Below are 24,041 nucleotides of genomic sequence, written 5' to 3'. Positions count from 1 at the left end.
AGTAAAAGGTTGGAATTTGTTGTATGACCATGTTATAATTTTAAAAACAATGAGCGCAGTACTCGTTAGGTGCAGATGATGGAGACGATATGTAAGAGGATTAAATGTGTTTGCATACATTATGAAAATATGAGGTTGCAGATAAATTTGCCAAAAACGTATACCGGAAGTCCACATCTGTGAATATCATTTCAACTTTACCAAAGTTTAAACAACAATTCTATTTTAGACATTTGTTTTTTAGGAGGCCAGAAGAAAAACAGTAATACACTGTACAATATATATATAGATATGTATATCTATATATATATATAATTTAGAAAAGATTACGTTACTTTTGATAGAGAATATAATCCAGAATATAAATTATTTGTTAATTATTAGTGAAAATATATTATATATATATGAATTAAGTCAATACAATAATATCAATTCAATAACATTACATCAATAATAATGACATTATTATTGTTTTTAATACCAAGAAGTCATGAAGTTACACCCTCGGTACAGCAGGGGGCGTAATGCACCTTGTAGCCCGCCAATAAACAAAAAAAGTAGAAGAAAAATAAGATGCATTTCCACTCCACGGCGCCAGGGGGCGCCACCGCCGCCGCGTCACGTAACTGCATCAGAGTTGAAAGTTCACCCGTCTGACATGTGTTGTTGATGTTGGGCGTTTAAACGGGATTATTCCTTCTTGCCGTTTCGTCTCGGTGAGTTTACACTTGTTTAAACTCATAGTTTCATATTTATAGCTTCACAATAAGTTCATAGTCGGTCTGTTGGTGAAAACTCTTTCATGAAACACGTCGCTGCTTTCTCGCTAGTGACTTGTGTACACCTTTTAAGTCAGTGAATATGTAGCATTAATGCTAAACGCGATACCAAACTTGTCTTTACGCCGTTTACTATCTCAACATGAGTATTAAATATAGGAAAGTGTGCGGCAGGGCAGTGTCCGATAATGGGTTCATTTTGCGTTTACAACAATAGAGAGCGACCGCGAAGTTATAATGTGTGAATCTGAAGTAAACAAAAATATTTTAGTGCAACCAAATCTGTGCACGTGTGAAACTATTAACTTTTATATATCATCAGGGAAGTGCTGAGGACCGGTGTCTGAATATGGGAATATCTGCAATAATGTGATATTTAGGAGTTTGTTTTGATGCTTATAGAATATATATATATATATATATAAACAAAAAAAGTGTTATGAATATGGGAATATATGCAATAATGTGATATTTAGGAGTTTGTTTTGATGCTTATAGAATATATATATATATATATATATAAACAAAAAAAGTGTTATGAATATGGGAATATATGCAATAATGTGATATTTAGGAGTTTGTTTTGGTGCTTATAGAATATTTATATATTTATATATATATAAACAAAAAAAGTGTTATGAATATGGGAATATCTGCAATAATGTGATATTTAGGAGTTTGTTTTGGTGCTTATAGAATATTTATATATTTATATATATATAAACAAAAAAAGTGTTATGAATATGGGAATATATGCAATAATGTGATATTTAGGAGTTTGTTTTGGTGCTTATAGAATATTTATATATATATATATATATAAACAAAAAAAGTGTTATGAATATGGGAATATATGCAATAATGTGATATTTAGGAGTTTGTTTTGGTGCTTATAGAATATATATAAATATATATTTATATATATATAAACAAAAAAAGTGTTATGAATATGGGAATATATGCAATAATGTGATATGTAGGAGTTTGTTTTGTTGCTTATGGAATATATATATATATATTCCATAAACAAAGAAAAGCGTTTTAGAAATGATTACTGAAGTACATGGAGACAGTTCCTGTTTCATTTATACCGGCTCTGCTGTAACATTAAAGCTTTTACTCTCATTTCTATCATTTAAATCCCAGAAAGGTTTCCCGTGTTGCATCACAGTCGTGATATTGTACCGCTGTATCACCCAGGTGTATTTATCTATTCCTCAAAGGTGTTGAGTACCGATCGTATGACATGTCTTGCCGTTTCGTGTGTTTCCAGACTCGGGGCCCCGTGTGTCTTCCAGTCGGTCCTCGAGGTGAAATGAGGAACCTGAAGCTGCTGAAGAGGCTGAGCAGCTCCGAGCTGCGAGCTCCCGGCTCCCCGCTGCGTCTCTCCGTGAGGGCCGACACCGGCTCGCTGCTGGTGGCTTCCCACTACTCCATCACGGAGTACGACCCGCGGACCGGCCAGGTGAGCCGGGCCCGCCTCTCTGGAGGATACCTGGGGGGGGGCAGGATGTAACTTTCCTCTCCCCTGCAGGTGGTCAGCGAGGCGTCGCTGGCGGCCGCCGGCTTCCTGCCGGAGGACGGCAGCGGCGCCGTGGTCGGCCTGCAGGACCTCGCCGAGCTGGAGTCGGCGTGTCTGTCCACGGCCGGCGGCGACGTCGTCCTCTTCAACTTCAACACCTGCCAGGTGGAACACCCGGAGAGTTGGGCCGGCTCCCTCAGCTCTGGTTTTCTTGTTATTTGTTTATATGTATGTTATGTCCACATTAATCCTCCACCGTGTGGGTGGCTGCAGCTGGAGTGCGTCGGCAGCGTCGACAGCGGCCTGACCGCCATGAGCTGGAGCCCCGATGAGGAGCTGGTCGTCCTCACCACCGGTCAGTTCCTGAGGAACGTCAACAACATGACGCTTCTTCTTCTGCTTCTTCTTCTGCTTCTGCTTCTTCTTCTTCTGCTGCTGCTTCATCTTCTTCTACTGCTGCTTCTTCTGCTTCTTCTTCTTCTTCTCCTGCTGCTTCTTCTCCTTCTTCTACTCCTACTTCTTTTTCTTCTTCTACTTCTTTTTCTTCTACTTCTTTTTCTTCTTCTACTTCTTCTTCGATTACTTCTACGTCTCCTTCTTCTTCTTCTTCTTCTTCTTCTTCTAATCGTCCTCCGTCTCTTAGATGAATTGTGTAAACAAAGCACCAGATATTGAGTCTTTTCATAAAGGCCAGTCATTGGTCGTTCAGACATTTTAATGTAGCTGCATTTATTTATTTATTTTCATGATCAATGTTTGATGAACATTCCTCACCGCTCGACTCTCAGAGAGTTTATTCTTAAACATGTTAAAAAGTGTTCGGATTGAACAAGTTAATTAAAAGCTGATTTGTTCTCGCAGGTCAGGAGACGATCATCATGATGACCAAACACTTTGAGCCAATCACTGAGGTCGGAATCCACCAGGACGACTTCGGTGAAGGTACGGTGGCCCACGGGGGTCAGAGGGGGGGGGGGGGGTCAGGACCCACAGGGGGGGGGGGGCATATGGCTAACAGCTAACAGCGCCATGATGTTCCGTGTGCAGGGAAGTTCGTCACGGTGGGCTGGGGGAAGAAGGAGACTCAGTTCCACGGATCAGAGGGGAAGCAGGCCGCCCAGAGGAAGACCCCGGTGGGTGGTCCACCCCCTCCTTCCCTCCTTCCTTCCTTCCTTCCATCATTTTTGTCTTCCCTCCTTCCTTCTTTCCTTCCTTCTTTCCATCCTTCATTTTTTTCCCTGTCTTCCTTCGTTCTTTACTTCCTGTCTTTCTTTCTGTCTTCCTTCCTTTATTTCTGTCTTCCTTCTCTTCCTTCCTTTCTGTCTACCTTCCTTCCTTTGTCTTCCTCCCTGCTTTCCTGTCTTTCTTCCCTCCTTACTGTCTTCCTTCCTCTCTTCCTTCTTTTTGGTCATCCTTCCTTTCTGTCTTCATTCCTTTCCGTCCTTCCTTTCTGTCTTCCTTCCTGTCTTTCTTCTTTCCTTCCTTCCTTCCTGTCTTTCTTCTCTCTTCCTTCATTTTGGTCATCCTTTGTCTTCCTCCCTGCCTTCCTTCCTTCCTGTCTTCCTTCCTTCCTTCCCTTCTGTCTTCCTTCCTTCCCTGTCTTCCTTCCTTCCGGTCTTCCTTCCTGTCTTCCTTCCTTCCCTGCCTTCCTTCCTTCCTTCCCTGTCTTCCTTCCTTCCGGTCTTCCTTCCTGTCTTCCTTCCTTCCCTGCCTTCCGTCCTTCCTTCCTTCCTGTCTTCCTTCCGTCCTTCCCTCCTTCCTTCCTTTCTGTCTTCCTTCCTGTCTTCCTTCCTTCCTGCCTTCCTTCCTATCTTCCTTCCTTCCTTTCTGTCTTCCTTCCTTCCCTGCCTTCCTTCCCTCCTTCCTTCCTTTCTGTCTTCCTTCCTTCCGGTCTTCCTTCCTTCCTTCCTTCCTCCTTCCTTCCTTTCTGTCTTCCCTCCTTCCTTCCCTGTCTTCCTTCCTTCCTGTCTTCCTTCCGGTCTTCCTTCCTTCCTTTCTGTCTTCCGTCCTTCCCTCCTTCCTTCCTTTCTGTCTTCCTTCCCTCCTTCCCTCCTTCCTGTCTCTCCATCATTTGGTCTCGTGTGTTAAATACTCCTGAGCGATGATGATGTCATCGTGCGCCTGCAGGAGGTTCACCCGGTCGCGGCGTGGGACGACGGCGCCCCGCGGGTCACGTGGCGAGGCGACGGTCAGCTGTTCGCCGTCGGCGCCGTCTGCCCCCGGACCGGAGCCCGCAAGGTCCGGGTCTGGAACCGGGAGGGGGTCCTGCAGGCCACCGGCGAGCCGGCCAACGGCCTGGAGCCGGCGCTCTGCTGGAAGTAAAGACTTCTCTCTCAGCTCATCAGACGCCACCGGTCAAAAGTCTGGGATCACCAGACAACGTCGACAACTCTTTTATTTATCAAATTAACATAAAATCTAGTCGAGACGTTGACGAGGTTATAAATAATGATTTTTATTGTAAATATTAATGTTGTTCTTCTTGTGGCTCAAAGGAAGGCCAGTTTTATAGCTTCTCTCACCAGCATAACTGTTTTCAGCTGCGCTCACATAAAAAGGGTTTTCAAGGGTTTTCTACCCCTCCGCTAGTCTTCTAAGGCGATAACACAATGTACCATTAGAACACTGGAGATGGGTCTCTACACACCTCTGTAGAGACTTTTGAAAACCGACCTATTCTTGAGGTTTCTGCTCAAAATAACATCGCCAAACTAAAAAGGGTGCTATTTGATGTGTAAATATTAGTATATTTATGTTACTGGTTAAGAGTAAATAAAGATGAAACACAGCAACATAAAAAAAAAAATAGTATAAGAGAAAAGTCATTCACCACATTAACAACATATAGAGTGTATTTGAAATATTGAAATAAACAGTGCTTTTACTTTGATAAATAAGGACATTTCTAACCCAAACTTTTGATCCGTAGTGTACATTTTATTTACACCATAGATCATATGGAGAGCTCTATCAGTGTGGAAGATTTTGTGGTATTTTCTGCATGAATACCAATTATTTTTACAGTATTAACGGATCATTTCTGTTTCCAGGCCCTCCGGCGGCCTCATCACGAGCACTCAGCGCCACCCCAACAAACACAGCGTGGTGTTCATGGAGAAGAACGGCCTGCTGCACGGAGACTTCACCCTCCCCCTCCGACGAGACCAGGCCAAGGTACCAGCTGGAGACGCTAATAGTGTAGCGGACCCCTGCTAGACAATAGGGAAGCGTACTGGTGTTTACAGAATTTCCTTTTAGACTAGATTCAACTTTATTGTCATTACACATGTACAAGTACAGAGCAACGAAATGCAGTTTGGCATCCAACCAGAAGTGCAAAAGATAGTATCAGAATAAATACAGGATATACAGATTATATTAAATAAAGCACTATACAAGAGGGCGGCTTAAGGCCTGAGCTGGTACTAATGGTAATAAGTTTAGACAAAACAGATACATTTAACATTTAAATAATGCGGAGATATAAACAAACTATCTGGGGTTGCTAAACTAGTGCAGATATTCAGTGCATATTAACTTGTTCAACACATTTAAGAGTGTTTCCTTTTCCATTTAATTTCCAGAAATCACCGTAAGAGCTAATGGAACAAATACAACATGAATTAGATGACATTCATATATACAAGAGGACATTAATCACAACATGTTCTCTTTCTTATTTACATTATACTAAAATCTAGCGTTTGCATCTTATCACAATACATTTTACAAGTTAATTAAAGAATAAAGTCACTAAACATGTAGTCAAAGCCCAAATAAAACACAGTTACTCGTTCCAGGTACTTAGCAGTTCAGAGAAATACTCATGAACACCTTTTCCTTCAGTATACGGTCAATAACATACTTTTTGCGAAGTCAAGTTACGACATTTACATCAACTTCCGGTTTTCACCGGAAGTACTTCAAAATAAAATTATCAAATGAAAATTACAAAGGCATTTACAAAATAAAGGCTTTCCGGAAATAGTCACCATATTAACAGAACATTTTCAGAGACATTTACAGATAGTCCCAGGGTTTTTATTCACCGTTATAATTATTAATAAAGACGTGTGTTGCAGGTGAAGGATCTGCTGTGGAACAGCGACTCCACGGTTCTGGCCGTGTGGTTGGAGGACTTGTCCGCTGGAGAGGACCAGCAGGTCAACACCTCCAGTGAGTTCCAACGAGCATTTTGCATGAAGAGGCGTCTCTCGCTTTGCCTGCAGAAGTTTGCAATTTATTGCAAAATGTCACTGAAAAGAACGACATTATTCGTGACTCATTTAAAAATATATATATATTTGTTGAAATTCTCTGGACATCGAAAAAGCAATCAATTAATTTAAAAAATCTTATTTGGATCAAATCTATCTTAGCGTGCAGATTGTGAAGAATTTTTTACAAATATTTAATAAATTATCAAATAAATTATATATATATATATAGAGAATTTTTACATATAGAGATTTAATATTTATATATATATACAATTATATTACCCTTTAAAAGGCCTTTCATAAAAATGGCCCTATACTACATATATATAAAGTATATATAATGTATGTATATATATATGTGTATATATATATGGATATATAATTTATATATGCATCATTTATTATATACTTATTTTTTAAATATATGTTTGTAAAAAAAAGCAATCAATTAATAATAATAAAAATCTTATTTGGATCATTTAAAAGAATCTATCTTAATCCGCCCATTAAATAACAAAGTGAATTGTTTAATGATGTAAACCTGGGTGTGTCCGTGCTCTCTAGTCCAGCTGTGGGTGGTGGGGAACTACCACTGGTACCTGAAGCAGAGCCTGGACTTCGGCGGGGACCCCCAGAGGGCCCCGGTCTGCGTCTGCTGGGATCCCGAGCGCCCCCTCAGGCTCCACCTGGCCACGCGCGGCTGGACCTGCGTCACCTATGACTGGGGCTGGGCCACCGAGAGGAGCCCCGGGACGGACGGCGCCGACGGCGCCAACGTGGCCGTGATCGATGGAGGTGAGCGGGGGGCCAATGAGACGAGAGCGATTCCAACATGACCTTACCCTGACCCCTTCAACAGATAAAATCCTGGTGACGAGCTTCAGGCGGTGTGTGGTTCCTCCTCCCATGTGTTCCTTCGAGCTCCAGCTGACCGCGCCAGTCAACCAGGTGACCTTCCTGTGCCAACCCCAGAGGACCAATCAGCTGGCGGCGTTGACCTCCGACGGACGGATTTCAGTCTACGTCCAAGGTGAGTCGTGCGGTCGTGGAGATGACGTCGACGTTCCTCCCGTTGTGTTCTGGGCTCAGATACCGCTTCAACTCTAGATTCTGGAGAACAAGTCGGCAGAACGGCAGACGGGTTCCGCGCGGCGTCTCGTCCTCTGGTCCTCCGGAAAACCTTCAGGTGAGGAGCCTGCGGCCGGCGTCCTGGAGGTCAGCTGGAGGTCAGCGTCGCGTCGGCTCTCATCGTCTCGTTTCTCGTTTTTTAGGGTTGCCGTTCTGGGGGCGGAGCCTCTGGCCCTGCGCCAGCTGCTGTGGCTTGAGGACGAGCTGTTTGTGGGCGTGAGCTCCGGTCTGCCGCCCACCTCCTCCACCTTGATGATGCTCCGCCCCTCACGGGACGCCGATGACACGCTGACTGTCAGGTCAGCGCAGAGTGAACAGGAAAAAAAAACCGTAACTCACTAATTTAAACCATTATAATTAATTGTTCCGCCGCCATGTTTTAAATCTTCTCGGGTTCTGTTGCAGCTCTGAAGTGGAAGTGGACGGAGTCGTGGTCAGCGTCATCCACGGCTCCCAGACCGGCACGGTGGCGCTGCAGCTGGAGGACGGACAGATCAAGAAGCTGCTCTGGGGTGAGCCGCCATCTCTTCTTCTATCTGATGAAAAACAACAACGGCACAACCTGCACAGCATTGGACCGCTGAGATAGCTTAATCATCTTTCTCACATATAAATTATATATATATATATATATATACAATTGTATTACCCTTTTAAAAGGCCTTTCATAAAAAGGGCCTTCATATATATTAGTTATTTATTTTTATAGATAAAAATGTATATATTATATTTATAAAGATATATAAAATAAATATAATATATACATATAAATAAAATAAAAATATTATATATATTATATTTATATTATACATTTATTTATATATATATATATATATATAATATATTATTTATTTATATGTATATATTATATTTATTTTGTATTTATTTCATATATTTATTTATTTACATATTATATATTATATTTATTTATATAGTTATACTTATTTATATAGTTATATTTATTTCTATATATATATATATTATTCATGTATATATACTCTTCAACATTTCTGTCATTAATTAAACAAATTGAAAACATTTCTCAATAAATGTGTGATTTCCCTCCATTGTTTCCCGGTAAACAGTAAACAGTCTTATTGATGTTTACTTCCTGCATAAACTTATAGAATAAAAAAATAACTTGTGTTTTTTCTAAACGTCCGTAGACGGTCCCGATCTGTCCGTGGAGGAGTGGCGTGACGCCACCGGGAGCTGCGTCAACTTCCCGGTTCCCTGCGTTCAGACGGCGCTCTGCAGCATCAGCGGGGAGGTAGAACCACGTCAGAGCCACGCTAGAACCGCGTTACAACCACGTTATAGAACCATGTTAGAGCCCCGTTAGAACCACATTAGAACCATGTTAGAACTACATTAGAACCACGTCGGAACCACGTTACAACCCCATCAGAACAGCGTTGGAACCCGGTTAGAACCGCGTACGCTCTGAACAACACGACTGACCTGAGTGAACGGGCCTCGTGTCTCTCTGCCCTGCCTCTCGTCTTCAGGAGCGTCTCCTCGGCCTGACGGACAGATCTCACCTGTACGCTGGAGACACGGAGGTACGCTGCGCCGTGTTCTCCCTCTACACGGTTTAACCATTTGTTACTGTGCGTCGGTTCTGATGAGGAACATTCCTGCTCATTCTGTCTCCTCTCGCTCAGCTGGCCTCCAACATTTCGTCCTTCGCGGTTTGCAACGACTTCCTCCTCATCACCACTCACTCCCACACCTGCCGCTGCCTCCAGCTGAGCACGCTCGGCCTCGCAGGTGGAGGTCATGTGATCATCTAGTGCTCGTGTGTTTCGAAAACAAAACGATTGTTTAGAAAGAAAAACAGACATTCATTTCTCTGTGGTTGTAAAGGAGGAGAGATTCTGGTAAAGTTTTAGTTTCACTCTTTTTCTCTTTCACTCTTTTTTTTCTAAATGTCATAAAAAAACACATTGAACATTGGTAGGATGGAGACACACACACTCACACACACACACACACACACACAGAGAAAAGGGTTAAGATCCAAAAACATTTAGACTAACTCGATACAGTTTAATTTAATTTCGTATGTATATATATTCAGAGTTAGGGGTGATGTCATCGTCATGGAAGAAAAAAAACATTGAGTCCGAGTTTTTGTGAATGAAAGAAACATTAGTCAGATGTAGGATAGACACTCACACACACACACACATAGAGAAAAGGGTTAAGGTTAAAAAACATTTAGACTAACTCAATACAGTTTAATTTAATGTATTATGTTTATATATTCAGAGTTAGGGGTTAATGTCATAAAAAATATAGTAGGATAGAGACACAGAGAAAAGGGTTAAAGTTAAAAAACATGGACCAGCTGACCTCTGAATGACCTTTGACCCCCCCCCCCCCCCCCCCGCAGGCCTACAGGCGGCCTTGGCCTCTGACGGAGGTCAGAACGACGAGTCCCTGCGCCGGGTGGAGAGGGGGTCCAGGATCGTCACCGTGGTACCGCAAGACACCAGAGTGGTGCTGCAGGTCCGTTTAACACACGCACACACACACACACACACACACACACTTCCCCGTGCTGCTGGTTGATTGCCGTGTGTTTGGGGCCAGATGCCGCGTGGGAACCTGGAGACGGTGCACCATCGGGCGCTGGTGTTGGCTCAGCTCAGGACGTGGCTGGACAGGTGAGTCCACCAATATCACCGGATTTAATTTTATATAAACACATTCAATGAGGAAACAAATAAAAAGATTAATACATAAATATATATTTAAGAAAAGAAGAAAACCAATAAAGATCAGTGATGCTTAATAACCAAATGTGCCGACATTTATTTTAATATTTTTATTTTAAATATAATATTTAATATTTAATATGGAATCAGTATTAGGCAAACTAACTATTTATTTATATATATATATCATTTTAAATTATATTTATCAGTAATAGAAAACTAACTATATACTATTTTTTATATATATAATATATATATATATATAGTTAGTTTTTCTATTACTGATTCCATATTAAATACAATTTAAAATTAAATATGTTTGTATATATATATATATATATATATATAAATAGTTAGTTTTCTATTACTGATTCCATATTAAATATAATTTAAAATGTAATTTTTTTGTGGAATACTAAATATTCTCTATCGGGATGCACAAGGTCTTTAATTAACGTTTCCATTAAAGTAGTATAAATGTTTTTTAATTAAATGTACCTTTTTAAATACCTGGTAACATGTAAATGTGACTGTGTTCCTCAGTCTGATGTTCAGAGAGTCCTTCGAGTGCATGAGGAAGCTGAGGATCAATCTGAACCTCCTCTACGACCACCACCCCAAGGTGCTCCTCCTCTTCTTGTTTATTAACACGTTCATTAAAGCGTTCATTATCGCGTGTATTATCACGTGTATTATCGCGTGTATTATCACGTTCATTAACACGTTCATTAAAGCGTTCATTATCGCGTGTATTATCGCGTTCATCATTGCGTGTATTATTGCGTTCATTATCGCGTGTATTATCGCGTGTATTATCGCGTGTATTATCGCGTGTATTATCACGTTCATTAAAGCGTTCATTATCGCGTGTATTATCGCGTGTATTATCACGTTCATTAAAGCGTTCATTATCGCGTTCATTATCGCGTGTATTATCGCGTTCATTATCGCGTGTATTATCGCGTGTATTATCGCGTTCATTATCGCATGTATTAACACGTTCATGAAAGCGTTCATTATCGCGTGTAATACGTGTATTATCGCGTTTATTAACACGTTCATTAACACGTTCATTATCGCTTGTATTAACACGTTCATTATCACGTTCATTATCGTGTGTATTATCGTGTGTATTAACACGTTCACGTGTGTCTGCCTATTGACCGCTTCACGTCCCTCAGGTCTTCCTGGAGAACCTGGAGGCCTTCATCACGCAGCTGGACTCCATCAGCCACATCAACCTCTTCATCACGGAGCTCAAGTGAGACCTTTTCAGGATTTAAGAGTTTCTATGTTTGAGTTGAGGTAAAAAAATTAATACAAATACACACACCACCGGTTAAAAGTTGTAGAACACCTCAATTTCTCCAGTTTTTCATTGAATGTAATTAATTTATCAATGTACTTTGAAGTTGTTATTGTTGTTTTTGTTGCTGTTGTTGTGTATTTTATTCAGTCAATCAATGAAATACAATACAATATTATTCTCTATAATATACGAAACAGAAAGACTGAAAAGGTATAAGTAGAAGCACAAAATGTTTCTAGATTCATATCCTAAATTATTATTATAAAATACATAATAAATAATTAATGTAAAATAAAGAACATTTAAATTAGAGCATAGAACAAATAAACAATTAGAGATAAAAATAATAAATCACACTCGTTCTCTTTCTTTCTACAATGGAAATAATAATATTGTTCCTAAAGTTCTTCCAGCTGAACGTCGTTAACCCGTTACTTTTTGTATAACTCGAAAAATTTATATTATTTTTCAGTCTTTGGCCACCTAAACCTTTTTTGTTTGACCTCTGAACCACCTCAGGTTATCCACTGGACTGGAACCACTTCAATTTCAATAACAAAATGGACGTGTTCTAAAACTTTTGACCGACAGTGTACATATTTTAAAACTGTTATTTAACTTGTGTGTTTTGTCCCCCCCCCCCCCAGGGAGGAGGACACCACCAGCACCATGTACCCCCGAGGCCCCGAGGACCGCCCGGTCCAGGCCCGGCCGGTCGCCGGGCAGAAGAAGGTGGATGTGGTGTGCGACGCTCTACGCGGCGCCATGGAGTCCATGGATCCCAACAAGTCGGTGACACGCCGAAGCCTTTTATTGTGGAAAAAACAAACGTGAATCTACGAAATAAAAGAGCCGCGGTGCCGCCGGGTCCAGAACCCGCTGACACCGACTCCCCCGTCACCCTCCAGGTTCTTTCTGTGCGTGCTGTCGACCCACGTGAAGAAGACGGAGCCGGAGCTGGAGGTCGCTCTGCAGAAAGTCCACGAGCTCCGAGGTGGGCCGGCACGCTTTTATTTTGTAGTAATTAAGATCGAGTGACGGTTCATTTACACATACACAAACACACACATATACACCCAAACATACACACGCGCACACACACGTAGACATACACACACATACGCACATACACACACATGCACACATACACAAACGCACACACATACACACATACAAACACGCACACACACGCATACACATGCGCGCACACACCTACACACATACATGCACACACACACATACACAAACACACACACATACATACGCACACACACACATACACAAACACTCACACATACATACACACACACACATACGCAAACACACACACATACATACGCGCACATACACATACGCACACACACACGCGTACATACACACACACACGCGCGCGCACACACACAGACATACACACACACTTACATACACACACACACACTTACACACATACGCACATATACACCCAAACATACACACGCGCACACACGTAGACATACACACACATACGCACATGCACACACACACATACACAAACGCACACATACACACATACAAACAAGCACACTTACACACACGCACACACACACATGCGTGCGCATGCACGCCCACATGCACGCACACCTACACACACACATATCCGCAAACACGCGTACATACGCACACACGCGCGCGCGCACACACACGCAGACATACACACATATGCACATATACACGCGCGCACACACACGTAGACAGACACACACATACACACACACATGCACACACATACACAAACGCACACACATACAAACAAGCACACACATACACGCACACACACATACACGCGCACACCTACACACACACACACACACACACTGAGCTCTTCCCCGTGTCTCCTCTCCAGTGAACCCTCCTCGCGGCGTCGGGGCCGTGAGCGCCGAAGAGGCGCTGAAGTTCCTCCTCTTCCTCGTCAACGTCAACGACCTGTACGAACATTCTCTGGGAACGTACGACTTCGACCTCGTGCTCATGGTGGCCGAGAAGTCACAGAAGGTGAGACGACGACGACAACAACAACAACAACAATAGGGTTGTGTTCTTCTCTAGTTTCTCGATGCTTAACGAGGCATTCGCCCCAAAATTGTTAATTTGAGCCGCACGGTGCTTCGGAAAACTAAACTCATTCATCATAATAATATTTTTTTTATTTGCACATTTACTGTTATTTATTATGTCGTGTTAAATGTGTTTTTAGAACATTAAAAAAAGTTACGTAGTTAAGTTTAACTTTTTTCCATTATTTATCATTGTTGAACTAACTTTTTATTTCATTTATTTATTCATGGAAATATTTTTAAATCCATTATATTTGTTTTAGATATTTATTTATATATATATACATGTATACTTTTTTTTTTACAGCAGTATTTTGTTAATATATATATTCATATTGTTTTAATAATATATTTATATATATTTATTTATTCATGGCAAGATGTTTTTTGAAATAATTTTGAGTTTAAAAAAATTATTTAATGACATTTTCCATGGCATAAAGTAAATATTTTATTTCCTACACTGCTGTAACTGAGCTGTGATAACGATGGGTCAGCTCATTCTGAATTACCGTCCAGGACCCCAAAGAGTACCTCCCCTTCCTCAACATGCTGAAGAGCCTGGAGACCAACTACCAGCGCTACTCCATCGACAAGCACCTGAAGCGCTACCGGAAGGCCCTGCAGCACCTCAGCAAGTGCGGTCAGTCTCCCGTAGGCTCCGCCCCCTCTGACCTCGGGCCGGAGACGTCGACCCGCTCGGCTCATCCTGTGTTTTCCCTTCAGGAGAGGAACACTTCCACGAGGCTCTGCAGCTGGTGAGGGAGCACAAGCTGCACAGCGAGGCTCTGAGGCTGTTCGCCGCCGACGGCGCCCGCCACAAGGTGCTTTTTGATGTTGGCGCTTTGGGCGGGCGGCCATGTTCAGGGCCTTTTTTTTCACGAGGCCGCCCGATTTTTGTTTCTGCTTTTTACTTTGACCTCTGACCTCCAGGCTCTGAGCTGCGCCTACGCCGAGCACCTGATGGAGCAGCAGCAGCCGGAGCAGGCCGGCCTGTTGCTGTGGCGATGCGGCGAGCCGGTCGGCGCCCTGCAGGCGTTCGCCAGCAGCTGCAGCTGGAGGAACGCCATCTGCACCGCGCAGCAGATCCCACTGCCGGCCGACCAGCTGGCGCTGCTGGCCAGAGACCTGGCGGGTAAGGACGGACAGACGGTCACTCATCACTCACTCACTCTTCATCATCACTCATCATCATCACTCATCACTCATAATCACTCTTCATCATCACTCATCATCATCACTCACTCATCACGCACGGCTTCCTGCTTCTTCCCTTTTTCTAGAGAAGCTGATTGAGCAGCGACGATTCTCAGAAGCTGCTCTGCTGTTGGACCAGTACGCCAAAGTAAGAGGAAAAACATGGAATTATTCAAGTTATTATGACTTACTATCCTAGAACTGTATAGTAGCATTGTTTATGCCTTAAAAAAATGTCATTGACATTTTTTACATTTATCAAATTGTAATTTTTTTTATTAACTTTATAATTATTTATGTATTTTATTTTATTTCATAAATAAAATTTTCATTTATGTAATTTAAATTTGTTTATGTTTAAAATTTGTATTGTTTTAATTTTTATTAATTTCATTTAAATATTTTTTACGATGGACTATACTGAGTTTTTTTTATGACAAATGTACGGAATTTATATGACAGTTTTTATGACGTTCTATCATATAACTTTATAGTAGCATTGTTTAAGCCTTTAAAAGAAATTTCATTTAAATTTTTGTAATTTACATTTTGTACATTTATTTCATTTAAATCTTTGTAATTTATTTAATTTTTCATACATTTTATTTTCATTTATGTAATTTTCATTTATGTAATTTCTTTTATGACAAATGTTATTATATGACACCTTTTCATTAAAAAATATTTAAATATCACAGTTATTATGACATACTATGCTATAACTTTATAGTAGCATTGTTTATGCCTTTAAAAGAAATGTCATTTTTGTAATTGAAACATTGAACATTTATTACATTTTTATTTTATTTTTTTATTTTCATTTATGTAACTTTCGTTTATTTAATTGTCATTCATTTAATTCGAATTTATTTCATTTAGATTTATTTATTTATTTTTATTCCAAATAAGTTAGTTAATAAGTGAGTTTTTTTAATGACAAATGTACGTATGTATACGACACTTTTTCATTCAAAAATATTTAAATATGACACTTTTTAATGGCAAACTATAATATTATGTTTCGATATCAAAAAATATTTGACTGCCGTTTTATGAAAAGTATTACATCTTCTTACTCCTAACATACGATTCCTTTCCTAAACTCCTCCCCCAACAGGACTGTGAGGAGGCCATCTTGGCTCTGATCACCGGCTCCGTCTGGGAGGAGGCGCTCCGATTGGTCAGTTCGTTTCATCTTTTTAACTTTTAGTTTCTTCATTTATTTGTTTTATAAACAACAAAATTCACTTTTATTGTATTTGTTGTGCTTTTAGATTTATATGCACGACCGACAAGACATCACAGAAACCAACCTCAAGCCGGCGCTGCTGGAAGGTCACATGACTTCTTCTTCTTCTCTCGTCCTTCTTGTTCTCTCTCGTCCTTCTTGTTCTCTCTCGTCCTTCTTATTCTTCTCTTTCTCTCCTTCTTCTCTTGTCCTTCTTCTTCTCTCTCGTCCTTCTCCTTCTTCTAAAGTCCTTCTCCTTCTTCACTCTCGTTGTTCTCCTCCTCCTCCTCCCGCGTATGAACCATGGTCCTCATGATGTCTTTATGTCTTTTTGTGGTTCAGCCGTCATCACCCAGACCTCCTTCCTGGAGGCTCAGGTCTCGGCGTTCTGCCGGTACCGGGCCCGGCTGGCGGTGGTCCGGGAGCAGAAGAGCCGGCTGGGCCTGCTGGGTGAGTCCCGGGGTTCTGATGATGTCATACTAGTCACTTATTATGACGTCATACTGTCTGGTCAGGTGGTCAAATAATGTGTAAGAAGTTAAAAAATATATATATATATATTTTAAGAAAAATATATATGTTGATTAATTAAAGTAGAAAAGATATTCTGTTATAAAAATAATAATAATATTAATAATGTTAATATTAATAATAATTTAATAACCTTCAGACGAGGACGGGCCCGACTGCCCCGACGCCGAGCTCTTCTCTGAGGCCAGCAGCGTGATGACCGGGTCCAAGTACTCCCAGAGCAACTCCCGCGTGTCCTCGTAAGAACACACACACACACACACACACCCACACACCCTCTAAACCTTTGATGCGCCTGCAGACGCTCGTCAAAGAACCGGCGTAAAGCAGAGAGGAAGAAGCTGAGTCTGAAGGAAGGAAGCCCGATGGAGGACCGTGCGCTGGTCTACACTCTGGGGGAGATCCTCAGCACCGTGGACAAGATGAGGGGTGAGAGGGAGAGGAAGGGAGAGAGAGAGGGAGGAGGGGAGGGAGGGCACTCAATAGACTGCACGTCACTGTTTGAATCTGCGTTTAGTTAAACAGCTGCTTGTTGAAAGAATCACACTAATCATCATGTAAAGCATTTTTTTATTTTTATATATTATATATATTTATTTTTCAGAAAGTGTTATTTTTAATATGACGGGTTATTTATTTTAATATTTATTTAGATATATTTATGGCAAGATTTTTTTTTTTTTTACAGTAGTATTCTTAATATATATATATTGTTTTTGTATATAAAGTATTTTTAATATATATATTCTAATATTGTTTTATATATTCATTTTTGGAGAAAAAAATTATGAATTTGTTTACAGTTTTTTTTATATACATTTATTTATTCATTTTTTATATTTGTATTTATATTTATTTATTGCAAGATATAACTATTATTTTGAGTATATATATATATATATAAATATATTTTTATATATTTATTTATTTATGGCAAGATTTTTAATGAATTATCTTTTTTGACAGTATTATTTTTGAATATATATATATATATTAATATATTTTTTTCTTATTTTTATTTGTATGTTTATTTACGGCAATATTTTGTATGAAATTATTTCAACATCTTTGTGTGACATAGCGCAACGTGACATATTTTAAGATGTACCATCCAATTTACTTTTGTGGCATACTGATATGATTTCCTGATATTGTTTATCAAATATATATATATATATATATATATATACAGGACTGTCTCAGAAAATTAGAATATTGTGCTGCCTCATATATGCTATTTACCTTTATACACAGGCAGCGAACTTCCTTCCTGACATTGACTCTGAAAAACACTTGTCCGTTGTCAGACAGCTCTGAGCCAGCCGTCTTGTTTACTTCCTGATTACAAGCTACGGGAAGTTACGGACACCCGCATACTGGTGTTGTGTAGGTCTGAAACTCCAAACCTCCAGTAGGAGCAGAATCATGACTTCAATATGAATGAACTGCCAGAGCCATACACCGTGAAGATCACGGCCCATCGCTTACTGTGATGATGCTCCTTTCTTTTGCCCCCAAACTATCCAAAAGCCAGCTGTCGAACAGCCCCTTCTCTTCGATATAAATACCCGGTTACTACATATACATAAAAGCGCCTGATTCATTAGAAATGTAGCCAAGGACTTGCATCGAGCTGAAGGTCTAGATTAAGTCTGCTAACTGCTGCTAACCCCGCTCCGAGCACTGCGCGCAAAGTTTCAGTCTTTTGTTGTTTGTTCGGTAGGGGGTCAGCAGCTTTATTTTACAAATCCCCATTGTTGTTTCCAGAAGTCAGTTACTTTTTTTATATGCCACAGCGGAGCGCTTTTGCGGATGCGCAAAGAAACAATTCACGTCTGACAGCTGCTGCTGTGGGTGAAGTGATGTAAGCTCTGGGAATTCCATTTCAGGTAAAGGTAGTTCCCGTTCTCAGTTGTCAGTTCTTCTCGTCTTCAGCCTTGCCTTTTTGTATTGTGACCGCGCTCGAACCCTAGAGGATCGTAGAGGCGACACCCGAGTGTAGGGTTTTATCTCATCAGGCGGTGAAGTGGAAGCAGTCGGCCTGGAGGCCTGGAATTCCCAATTGAAGCTGCATTGGCAGCGCATCTGCATTGAGATGGTCAAGTCTTTCTTTTCTGCGTCTCTGGCTGGGAGGGCTCCATGACCTCCTTGTTGTTTGCCTGCATTTTGTGCAGCCGTTGACCGACTGGACTGTGGGGGCAGACCCCTCCATGTCGCCGACATAGAAGCATCATCACAAAACGTGACGTCAGGGTCGATGTGAGAGCTCTACCCCTGGAGTCCATGATCGCGCTTGCGGGGGGAGGACTATTTCCAAACGTGGACCGTCATTCGATACTCTGTTCAGATCAGGCGGTCCCGTCAACAGCAAGCGACACACCACTGTACTGGCTGCGCTGGAATCGAACCACTAAGTATTTTGTTTGGTTTTGGATGATACACACCAAATGCCTAAACATACATTACCACGATGACATCCCCCAGATCCAACTCAGGCATATAAGGGTTGTGTGGGCCATTGACCTGTTTGCGGACTTTATGGACTTATCCCCTAAGAAAGAATTGAGGCCTGTGGGGGTCGATATCTGGGATGAGGTGCAACTGACTTTTAGGTGTGTGATAAAGAGCTGCATTGGGAGTTGAGGCTGGGTGGGATGCTTGTCCTATCCATCAAAGATTCCACAATGTAACCACTGGCTCTTTCCTGTGCTTCCTTTATTCCAGCACACGTTTTCAATGTTGCTCTGGTCAGAAGATCGTACATCTTTCACTGCTTTGCAGCGTGACCCGGCTGGGATACACTTCACAGGATACTTTTTTAGCAGGGATCGGTCCGTCACGTCTCGCCACAGACCTTGGGTTTTTTTTGACACTAGTCATTGCTAACAAAGTTCTGAAGCAGGCAAATGGGGATATGAAGCGTGATATTGCGCTTGTAGGACCAAACCCTGCTGCTGATTGATGTATCGCTCTTCTTATGTGCTCGCGTGTTCTGCTGACTCTTTGCGAGCCCACTTAAACAGAGATCCATTTCCTCGCTTGGTGTCAGTCTAACCTTTGATTGCGTTCTGAAAAAAAGCGTTTCCAACTCTGTAGTTCAAACCGCACATTGCGTTTTTTTCATCTTCATAGATGTAGAATGCTGTGAGTGTGGTGAGTTGGTTAAAGTTGCTTGCTGCTATTGTCGCTATGGGGAGCTCATATTGGCTTGGTTGGATTGGGAATGAGTTGCTTTAGATTTGATAGATGCAGCTGGTTTTTCGAGTTAGCGCTTGGGCCTCTTAGCTTCTTGTGATTGAGGCTAGCTTTTCTTTTCTTTAGCTTTGTTTTTTACAACTTCAGCGTGGGACATGCTTCCATGTGACTGCCTCTGCTCTTGCTCTTCTGCTCTTGCTCCCCCCTTTGCAACAGAGACATTGTTGATGCGTGGTATGAGCGGAACACGTCTGTAGCGGACTCTTTTTTAATGAACTTTCGTTGTCTGCGTTGTCTTGTGATTTACCTCTGTTGCTTGTTCATCTGTGTGCTGTGATCGCTGCGGCTGCGTGATGACGTTGTCAGCTGGCTCGTCTGTCAGCTGGCAGTTAGCCCGCCTTTTACTGTGCTGCCCTCAGTATGTGCTGTTATTATACACCTATTATCGGAGACGAACTCCTTCCTGACATCCTTCCTGACACTCTGAAGACCCTTGTCCGTTGTCCACAGGTTTGATTGAGGAATAAAAAAAAACACTAAAACACACAAAGAGCATAATGAATACAATGACTCGATGTGCATAAAAAAAAAACAAACCAAAAAAAAACAATCCACGTCTGCAATCAAACAAACAAAAACAATATCAAATACAACCAACGATGCTCACCAAAAGGTACAAATGGTATGCCACTGGATGCAATAAAACTAATGAAGGACGCGTCTGGCCAGCTTCTTGTTGTTTACTCCCTGATTACAAGCTACCGGAAGTTACGGGACATTTCCTGTTTTCAAAATAAAACGTATTAACATGCTGGCTTAACAATTGTAACAAAACAAATATTGTGATAAAGTTCTTTATTTTCTGTAATGCAATTAAAAAATTATTAAATATTAAAAGAATAAAAGGCTTGCAATATTTCAGTTGATTTGTAATGAATCCAGAATGCATGACATTTTTGTTTTTTTAATTGCATTACAGAAAATAAAGAACTTTATCACAATATTCTAATTTTCTGAGACAGTCCTGTATATCCTGTGTGCCACACTGCGTACCATGTGGCCTGACTCTGCTCCTCCACAGAGGAGGTGCACGGCCTGCTCAAGGCTCTGGTGCTGTTCCAGTTCGACCGGCAGGCGGAGAAGCTGCAGCCGGCCTACGAGGAGGCGCTGCAGCTGATGGAGGCCTCCGTCCCTGAGGTGTGGCCCCCAGAGGGGCCGCAGGGCCCCCAGGCTCAGGTGACCATCACACACCTCACACAAATATGACGGGTTGGAGTAGAACCAGGAAAGAAAAGCCCTGGAATTTAAAAATGTTTATTTCTACGCTGGGAAAGTCCTGGAGGAATAGAAAATGAACCATGTTCATTGGTGTGTGTGTGTGTGTGTGTGTAGTATTTATTTTGTGTGTTTTCGACTCGTTCTCAGCTCACGGGGCCGAACTCCACCGCCAACAGCATCACAGCTTCTTACCAGCAGCAGCAGAGACCTGCTGCCTCGCTACCAGGTGAGAGAGAGAGAGACATTGTGAGAGTTAGTGAGAGAGAGAGAGAGAGTCATTGTGAGTGAGTGAGAGACATTGTGAGTGAGTGAGAGACATTGTGAGTGTGAGTCATTGTGTGTGAGAGAGAGAGAGAGTGAGAGAGTTAGTGAGAGAGAGAGAGAGAGTCATTGTGAGTGAGTGAGAGACATTGTGAGTGAGTGAGAGACATTGTGAGTGTGAGTCATTGTGTGTGAGAGAGAGAGAGAGTTAGTGAGAGAGAGAGAGAGTCATTGTGAGTGAGTGAGAGACATTGTGAGTGAGTGAGAGACATTGTGAGTGTGAGTCATTGTGTGTGAGTGAGAGAGAGGGAGTCATTGTGAGAGGGAGTGTGAGAGAGACATTGTGAGAGAGTGAGTGAGTGTGAGTCATTGTGAGAGAGAGAGAGAGAGAGAGACATTGTGAGTGAGAGACATTGTGAGTGTGAGAGAGAGACATTGTGAGTGAGTCATTGTGAGAGAGAGTGAGAGACATTGTGTGAGAGAGACATTGTGAGTGTGAGAGAGAGAGAGACATTGTGAGTGAGTCATTGTGAGAGAGAGTGAGACATTGTGAGTGTGAGAGAGAGAGAGAGACATTGTGAGTGTGAGAGAGAGAGAGACATTGTGAGTGAGTCATTGTGAGAGAGAGAGAGACATTGTGAGTGTGAGAGAGAGAGAGACATTGTGAGTGTGAGAGAGAGAGAGAGACATTGTGAGTGAGAGAGAGAGAGACATTGTGAGTGAGTCATTGTGAGAGAGAGTGAGACATTGTGAGTGTGAGAGAGAGAGAGACATTGTGAGTGAGTCATTGTGAGAGAGAGTGAGACATTGTGAGTGTGAGAGAGAGAGAGAGACATTGTGAGTGAGTCATTGTGAGAGAGAGACATTGTGAGTGTGAGAGAGAGTGAGTCATTGTGAGAGAGTGAGAGACATTGTGAGAGAGAGACATTGTGAGTGAGTCATTGTGAGAGAGAGTGAGAGACATTGTGAGTGAGACATTGTGAGAGAGAGACATTGTGATTGAGAGACATTGTGAGTGAGTCATTGTGAGAGAGAGAGAGACATTGTGAGTGTGAGAGAGAAAGTGAGACATTGTGAGTGTGAGAGACATTGTGAGAAAGAGACATTGTGAGTGTGAGAGAGAGAGACATTGTGAGTGTGAGAGAGAGAGACATTGTGAGTGTGAGAGACAGACATTGTGAGTGAGAGACATTGTGAGTGAGAGAGAGAGAGACATTGTGAGTGTGAGTGAGAGAGAGACATTGTGAGAGAGAGAGCGACAGTGTGAGTGTGAGTGAGTGAGAGAGAGAGAGAGAGACATTGTGAGAGAGAGAGACATTGTGAGTGAGAGAGACATTGTGAGTGTGAGAGAGAGAGAGACATTGTGAGTGAGAGAGAGAGAGACATTGTGAGTGAGAGAGAGAGAGACATTGTGAGTGAGTGTCCCTCTGAAGGCTCTGAGGAGCAGGGCGGTCCTCATGTGCGTCTCCTCCTCCTTCTCCTCCTCCTCCTCCTCCTCCTTCTCCTCCTCCTCCTCCTCCTCCTCCTCCTCCTGCAGCTGCTGAAGTTCCGATGCCTCCTAAGATGAGGACCGGGGTCAAGTGGAAACTCAATATCCTCATGTAGAGTTTATTATTGTTTTAAAGCTGTAAGATGATGTAATAAATAAAGTTGATTCCTCTGTGAACGTGTTGATTCTCTGGAGCCTTTTTCTCTTTTATATTCCTTAATTAGTTATATTTTTAAACGTTTGTTCTTTTGAAAGAAAATAAACAAATAGAAAGTGGATCCACTGGATAAGTTCTGAGCCCAACGTTTAACTTTATGGGTATTATTATATATACTTTAATACTTCCACGACTTCTTAATGGCATCGGATAGTTTTTATGACTTGAACATAAGAATTTATTGACAAGTCGTATAACTTTATAGTAAATCTTTTACGCCCTTTTTCATTTGTGTTTTTATGACATTCTATCTACTTATTTGTGACACTTTCATAAAAAAATATTTCTTATGACTTTTTAATGACCAGCTATATTATTATTATTTTTTTTACATGTCCTCAACATGACATCCCATAATACGGATTGTTGGAGCCAAAAGGCCTGTTGTGAATTGGGATATGCAGTTCCTACATTTGACCACAGGGGGGCACCGTACCATTATACGGCATTTAGGCGCTAATGAACGGGCTGTGGACAGGAAGCAGAACGTTTGTGGCCGCGGTCACGTTAGTGTTAATATCACGGTGACCCTGTGTTATAATGTAAGTAACAATGTATTTATAGTATAGGGGATTTAAAAATGTTATCCTTTTTTATTTTTAGGAGCACGTTTGAAAAAGTAAAACTATCAAACTCTGCTTTTATTTTGAAGTATCGGTGTCGACATCCAAACCAACGACCAGATTATTCAGGATCAAGCTCCTCCCCTTTTCTTCTTTCCATCATAAATCTCCATAAAACAATGTTTAATGATGTTAAATTATAATATAATATTGATCAGGTTAATTTAATTGTTTCCATATATTCAGGATCACATGCTCCACACGGTAAAAAAGTAAAAGTTGCTGGTTGTTCTGGTTAAATAGTTTTAATG

General features: G+C 41.4%; 1 protein-coding gene across 2 annotated transcripts; it reads left to right on the top strand.

The window, feature by feature from the left end:
• The first annotated feature begins 671 nt into the window (after positions 1-671).
• On the top strand, positions 672-23,131 carry elp1 (elongator acetyltransferase complex subunit 1). 2 transcript variants are annotated; one of them, XM_056439708.1, is made up of 36 exons: positions 672-716; positions 2,053-2,244; positions 2,314-2,466; positions 2,575-2,656; positions 3,163-3,243; positions 3,349-3,434; positions 4,429-4,619; positions 5,352-5,475; positions 6,384-6,477; positions 7,086-7,316; positions 7,381-7,551; positions 7,629-7,707; positions 7,793-7,948; positions 8,055-8,161; positions 8,816-8,919; positions 9,158-9,211; positions 9,314-9,419; positions 10,045-10,160; positions 10,245-10,318; positions 10,913-10,991; positions 11,551-11,630; positions 12,326-12,466; positions 12,587-12,672; positions 13,561-13,709; positions 14,291-14,414; positions 14,498-14,595; positions 14,705-14,906; positions 15,055-15,116; positions 16,086-16,148; positions 16,243-16,303; positions 16,539-16,646; positions 16,867-16,966; positions 17,029-17,156; positions 21,004-21,158; positions 21,348-21,426; positions 22,999-23,131. In XM_056439708.1, the coding sequence occupies exons 2-36, from the start codon at positions 2,095-2,097 to the stop codon at positions 23,064-23,066; spliced, it is 3,942 nt and encodes a 1,313-aa protein (XP_056295683.1). In that variant the 5' UTR covers positions 672-716; positions 2,053-2,094; the 3' UTR covers positions 23,067-23,131. The 2 variants fall into 2 exon arrangements, with proteins under 2 accessions (XP_056295683.1, XP_056295684.1); XM_056439709.1 differs by lacking the exons at positions 672-716; positions 2,053-2,244 and having other exon boundaries at positions 2,376-2,466; positions 3,168-3,243.
• The last annotated feature ends 910 nt before the right edge of the window (positions 23,132-24,041 follow it).

This window comes from Pseudoliparis swirei, chromosome 19 (assembly GCF_029220125.1).
Source record: "Pseudoliparis swirei isolate HS2019 ecotype Mariana Trench chromosome 19, NWPU_hadal_v1, whole genome shotgun sequence".
NCBI lineage: Eukaryota > Metazoa > Chordata > Actinopteri > Perciformes > Liparidae > Pseudoliparis > Pseudoliparis swirei.
This window is presented reverse-complemented; position numbering and strand designations above follow the sequence as displayed.